The 6,745-nt window shown below is 45.9% G+C and overlaps 1 protein-coding gene across 1 annotated transcript; it reads right to left on the reverse strand.

Annotated features, from left to right (window-relative positions):
• Nucleotides 1–59: 59 nt before the first annotated feature.
• Nucleotides 60–4,716, reverse strand: LOC145719881 (tenascin-N-like; the record flags this gene model as incomplete). The annotated part of the gene is made up of 2 exons (XM_081811489.1): nt 60–425; nt 4,453–4,716. Coding segments are annotated over 2 exons (560 nt in total), but the record flags the coding sequence as incomplete, so codon positions are not given.
• Nucleotides 4,717–6,745: the final 2,029 nt, after the last annotated feature.

Below are 6,745 nucleotides of genomic sequence, written 5' to 3' on the forward strand. Positions count from 1 at the left end.
GCTATGAGCCCACTGAGATCACTACTAGAACTCACTGTCTTTTTTGATCTTTAGGACTTTCTTTACAAAGTCTCTCATCCCAGACCACATCTTTGGGGCCATGCACACTCAAATCCACATGTTCAAAATTCAATTCCGATTGACCATCTTTCTCTTGTTACCTGTTGGGGCCTTGGTGTCGGCCTTCTTGCTCTCCCGGGCCCCCTTCTGGGCCCACACCTGGACCGTGTACTCCACACCTGGCCTCAGGCCCGTCAGGATGGTGCTGTTCTGCTGCTTCCCCACAGACACCTCCCTGGTGTCCCCATCGGCAGAGGTGTAGCGCACCATGTACTTGTCGATGACAGCTTGCACCGGGTCCCACGAGATGGTGGCCGTGTCCTCTGTCACCCGGTCGGTGGCCAGGTTTGTTGGGCTGTCAATTTCTTTAAGAGAGATGAAAGAATGTAGCATTTACTAACTCTCTAGTTCCTGAAAGGCCAGCACATACACAGACAAAATGATGATCTTGACAAATTTCAGAGTCTGTTCTATGCCAGTGATTGGGATAACTTAAGGGTTTAATTAAGCAAGTGGTCTGAAATTCCAAGAATGAGCTAACAGCATTTAATGAGATGTAGGGTTTTCAGACAAGCGAAAATAGTCTCAGCTCTATAAACTTTACCCAAAAGTAGTCTTTGGATTTGGTTTTCATACGCAAATTTCTCCTTTACCCTGTATTTATACAATATACTCTTTCAGTTCCTGACTCCTTGTACCTGAAAGCAATTATACTTCAATAAATCTCTGCATCAGCTCTAATATTTTCTTTGGGAAGAAAAATATCCTGGAAGTAGGGAGCTGTCAGTTCTTTCCACATAAAACATTATGTCTGCAGCCAGAGAACCAGAAGACTTAAATTGATGGTACTTGAGGTCTGGGCAGATAAAAATAATCCGCCTTGCAGAATTTGTCTGGGTTTCTATGCAGTTAAATTGGGTTGGAATCTGGGTTCCACTGTCTCCTAGTTGCTAACTTGGGCAGACTGTAAACCTTAACTCTAGGTCCCCTCACCTCCAGGAAGGAGGAAAGAGCGGTACCTACCTCACAGGTTAGGGCAAATCACAAGTGAGATATTCATATGGTAAATGCTTAAATATAAGCTCTTTGTTATTACAAGTGCCATTTGAGGCATGAAATACCCCTTTCTCCTTAAAATGTGAACCCCTCGAGTCGGAAATCCAAGTAGTGGTGGTGCATGACTAACATGCCTTTATATTCCTGTTTCAAAAACCAAGTCCTCGGGCGCCTGGGTGGCTCATTTGGTTAAGCAACTGCCTTCGGCTCAGGTCATGATCCTGGAGTCCCGGGATCGAGTCCCGCATCGGGCTCCCTGCTCGGCGGGGAGTCTGCTTCTCCCTCTGACCCTCCTCCCTCTCATGCTCTCTGTCTCCCATTCTCTCTCTCAGATAAATAAATAAAAAATCTTTAAAAAAAAAAAAAAAAACCAAGTCCTCAAACGTCTGAGCTTTCTGTGACAGCAACTGCATTTCCAACCTAGGCACCACTGCCGGACATCACAGCCAGGCCAGGTGGGCAGAACACGCACCCAAGGGAGACAGCTCGCCTAGGGGAGCACAGAGTTCCGAAAGCACTAGGGACAGGGGACATAGAAGGAGGAGTTTTGCTCTGGGATTCTCATCCCTCACTACTCCATTCTCATAGACCTGGCCACCATCAACACCACTTAAGATTATTAAGATAATTGCATATTAAGATAAAACAGAAAAAAACCCCTGTCCTATTCTTATACCCCACGCCTTTGCATATGCTGCTCCCACAGCTAATGCCCACCCAAGGGTCTAGACTCTGCTCCGTTGTCACCTCCTCCTACAGCCTGCCATGACCCCCTCTCCCATCCCAGTCTGTGCTAAGTACCCTTTTTTCTGGTTCCCACAGTTTCCAGGGACATTTGTTGACTCTAAAAATAACATAACTCACTGCACTTTATCTTTTTTCCTTGTCTTCTCTACCCACACGAGTGTGAATGCCATGAGCACGGACTATGTCTTCCATCTCTGTACCCCCAGGGCCTAGCTCTGTGCCTGACAGCACCAGCAATGCCACATCCCAGTGGCCCCCAGTAATTCTGGGGTGCTAACTCACACCACCCCTACCTGACAGAGGGGAAGATTCTTCTCTATTCCAACCTCTACCATCTTAAAAAGACTGACCCACGTGCTTCCTTTTTACAACACTCAAAATCCTACTAAATGGAAAGCCTTGTGTAATATAAACCAGGAGGTGGCAACCTACAGCCCATGGGCCAAATCTGACCTGCTGCCTTCTTTTATAAAGTTTTATTGAACACAGTCCTACCGGTTCATTTACATATTTTTTTTTTTAAGATTTTATTTATTTATTTGACAGAGACACAGCGAGAGAGGGAACACAAGCAGGGGGAGTGTGAGAGGGAGAAGCAGGCTTCCAGCCGAGCAGGGAGCCCCATGCGGGGCTCGATCCCAGTACCCTGGGATCAGTACCCTGGGATCATGACCTGAGCCAAAGGCAGACGCTTAACGACTGAGCCACCCAGGCGCCCTGGTTCATTTACATATTATCTGTGGCTGTTTTCACATCTCAGTGGCAGACCTGAATAGTTGCAACACAGACTACATGGCTGGAAAACTGAAAATATGCACTCTCTGGCCCCTCACAGAAAGTGCTGACCCTGCCTTTAAACCAATCTAGATCTCACCATCCTTACTGGCAGCTTCTCCTTCCCCTGGAGGAGATAAGGCCCACCCTGACCCAGGAAGCTCCATGCTGTGAAATTCATCAAGGGCTGAATGCTGATTAACATTTGCTATTGACTGAATGTTTGTGTGTCCCACCCCCCACCCCCCAACTCCTATGTTGGAGCCCTAACTCCCAATTTGATGGTATTTGGAGGTGAGACCTTTGGGAGATAATTAGGTTTGATGAGGTCATGAGGGTAGGTCTCCCATGATGGCATCCATGCCTAATAAGAGACCTGAGCTTCCTCTCTCTGCCACATAAGGGTGTAGGAAGAAGGTGGTCACCTAAAAGCCAAGAAGAGGGCTCTCACCAGGAACCAAATAGCCAGCGCCCAGATCGTGGGGCTTTCCAGCCTCCAGAATTGTGAGAACTAAATTTCTTTTGTTGAAGGCCCCCAGTCTATGGTATTCTGTTAGAGCAGCCCAAGCTGACTGAGACACCTTGTAAGAAATAATCACGACTGTCACCTACATAGCACTTGGCTATGTGTCAGGCACTTCCATGAATTAACTCATGTAACCCTCCCAATAACCCTATGAATCAAATACTCATATAACCTCTTTTATAGACTGAGGAACAGAGGCGAAGTGACTTACCCAAAGCCACTCCGCTAGTGAACGGCAGAGCTGGGATTAAAACGTGGACAGTCAAGCTTCTGAAACCACATTCCTAACTAATTATCAACTTCTCTGAGTGTCTCTACACTAACTGACTGTCCAGAACAGAGACCAATCTATAAGTGAATCCTTTTCTATGATTTCCTGTCAAGTGTCTGGAACCTCAAGTGGGCTCCGGGATGAGATTGCTCTGAATTCAGGGACAGGAGCAGAGGAAGCTTTAAGCAGAAACAATGTCTGGGATGTGCCCCTCCCAGCCCCCCACCCCCCTTCCATCTCAGGACATCTACAAGCCCAAGCTGAGCAGAACAGCTAGGTGAAGTCTGGGGACGGACCCTTCTGGTTTCTGGAAGCTTCGAGGCAGAATCGGTACATTTGATGACTGTTGACTCAGGATGCAGACCATTTCTGTGGTCTGAAAGAGAGTTCCTGATTATAAGCCAAGTGCCTGTACAGCCTCTGCAAACGGAGATAAGCATTCAAATTCACTGTCAGCCAAATGTTTTGAGTTTTAACGTCCAAAAAAAATGAGAATTAGGAAGTGTTACTCTGCTCTGAGAGAGTTGCACATGGAATTCTAACCAAGTATGGAATTCTAATTCAAGTATGATTTTGTGTGTAAAATAAAAAGGCCGGGGGGCGCCTGGGTGGCTCAGTTGGTTAAGCGACTGCCTTCGGCTCAGGTCATGATCCTGGAGTCCCGGGATTGAGTCCCGCATCGGGCTCCCTGCTCAGTGGGGAGTCTGCTTCTCCCTCTGACCCTCCTCCCTCTCATGCTCTCTGTCTCTCATTCTGTCTCAAATAAATAAATAAAATCTTTAAAAAAAAATAAATAAATAAATAAATAAATAAATAAAAAATAAAAAGGCCGGTTTCTTTCGTTCAAGGTTAAAATGGGAAAAATCATAATTGTGAAATTTTAAACTGCTTTTGCAACCCCCTTCCCCACCTCTGCAAGCAGAAGAGCTGATGTTGGGCAGGCATCGGCCTCCTGATTCACAAATCCGCCTTCTCCCTGCCATGAGGAAACCCGTTTAGGCTCCCATCCCTCCGTTACCTGTGAGGGCGTTGGTGTCGGCCTTCTTGCTCTCCTGGTTGCCCCTTTCGGCCCACACATAGACTTTGTACGCCTCTCCTGGCTTTAGGCCCGTCAGGACGGTGCTGCTCTGCTCCCTGGGGACCGCCGTGTCCTTTGTGTCCCCATCAGCAGAGGTGTAGCGCACCACATACTTATCTATGACAGCCTGGACGGGGATCCAGGAGACCACTGCTGTGTCTTCTGTCACTCGATCAGTGACCACGTTGGTTGGGCTATCAATTTCTTCATGAAAATATGAGAATAAAAATTAGAGAAAGACATTTGGTTGGTCAAGATCACAGCGGCTTCAAGCTCCAGTTCATCCAGGTGACCTGGTTCCACAGTCCACCCAGCACAAGAGGGTCTCTCCGTCCTCTGTGACAGGTGGACAACTGGCCTCTGCTTGAACCCTCGGCTGAGGAACCACCCCCACCCTGAGGGACCAAACAATCCCTTCCATTTTGAGACCGCTGAGCACACTAGACATTAGTTCCCACAAATGTAGCCACTTAAGTGGAAGTCCTTCCGGAGGCACATAGAATACACCTCATGCTCTTCTGGGAGACCCTCGAGCAGGTGTTCAAGAATAGCTACCACTCTCCTTCCTAATTCTCCTATGATCAAAACACCTTCATCTCTCCAAGTATGCACTTGCAAGTTACTAGTTTTTACATTGTTCTATCATATCCTGCCATACCGTATCGTATCATATTATACTTCCAAATTGTAGTTTCTAGAACTGGCACATATAGATTGGCCCCCTTTCTTTCCCTGATCAGGGAAAAAAATCCCCAAAACTCAGTCCATTCATTCAGCAATTCGCTGAGCATCCATTCCATGCCAGGGAATATAATGGCATTCAGGAGTCACCAATGAACAAAACCAGCAGAAATCCCTGCCTATGCAAGACTGATGTTCTAGAAGGACCAACCCAGAACAACATGTCCTCTGTGTCCTGGACACCGTGCTCCTCAATAACATATCCTCAGACCACAGCCTCAGAAAATCCCTATGCTTTTTCACACGTGTCCCTGTTAACCTAGGGGTTCTCGACCTTTGTCAACACTGGGCACCTACTAGGTACCACCTCCAGAGAGTTCATTTCAGAAGGTCTCAGATATGCGCTAGCATCTCTGCTAAAAAAAAAAAAAAAAAATATGCAAAACTCAGCAGGTGATTCTGATGTACATCAAAGGTTGAGAAACTCCACGTTAAACCACATCTTTCCCACTTCTGCATATAAAATATATTTCCTGAACCCAATGTTTATTCTTGTTATATTTTATCTTATGGACTTCATTCATAATTTAGTCTTTCACTTAACATGCTGATTTTCCTTTCTAGCTTATCATTTACAAACCTAATAAGTAAGCCATCTGAGCTCAGCAGCCATCAAGGTCACCGACGAACGTGCCTCACGGAACAAAGCTGAGGCACACCCCGAGAACCCTGCCTACATGCAGATCTATATCCTTTTGGGTAAAGACACACAAAACAGCTTCTTACTCTCAGAAATTCAAGCAGTTTTGCTTCTCACCATCCTGTTCTAGTTCTCCTGGCCCAGGATTCTCCAGCAGAGAAGATACAACTTTACATAGCTGCGTTTTTTCACATCAACTAGAATCACTTTCCTGGAGCACAATGGCAGTGTCTTATGTGTGTGCAAAGAAATATGTTCCATCACCAGAGGCTGTGCATGTTTTATTTAATAAATCAACTGTCATTGATTGAGCATATACTAAATTCAAGGTGCTTTTCACACATTACTTTATCAAACCTTGTAGTAATAACTCAAGGCATTTATCAGATTCCCCACGTACTAGTTTGGAAAATTAACAATAGTGATCATTTTTTGAGCACTAATTGTATACCAGGCTCGGAGAGGTTAGATGACTTAGCCAAGGTCACTTTGCTAGTAAATGATAGTCACTTACACATTCTACACACCTTCCCTGAATGCCTAGTTGGAGCCGGGAATTCAGTTTCACTCAGTTATAAATTAAAGTGTGCCCCCCCCAAAAAAAGATATGTCAAAATGCTAACCCTCAGTATCTCAGAATGTGACCTTATTTGGAAATAGGGTCTTTCTAGAGATGAGCAGGTTAAAATGAGGTCATTAGAGTGAGCTTAATCCAATACGCCTGGTGTCCTGATGGAAGAGGGAATTTGGACACAGAGCCAGACACACACACAGAGAAGAAGATATGAAGACACACGGGGAGAAGCCAGCCATGTGGCTGGAATGCTGCATCTATAGGGCAAAGAATCCAAG

Source organism: Leptonychotes weddellii, unplaced genomic scaffold (genome assembly GCF_054177405.1).
Source record: "Leptonychotes weddellii isolate Sample4059 unplaced genomic scaffold, ASM5417740v2 HiC_scaffold_7981, whole genome shotgun sequence".
NCBI classification, from domain to species: Eukaryota; Metazoa; Chordata; class Mammalia; order Carnivora; family Phocidae; genus Leptonychotes; species Leptonychotes weddellii.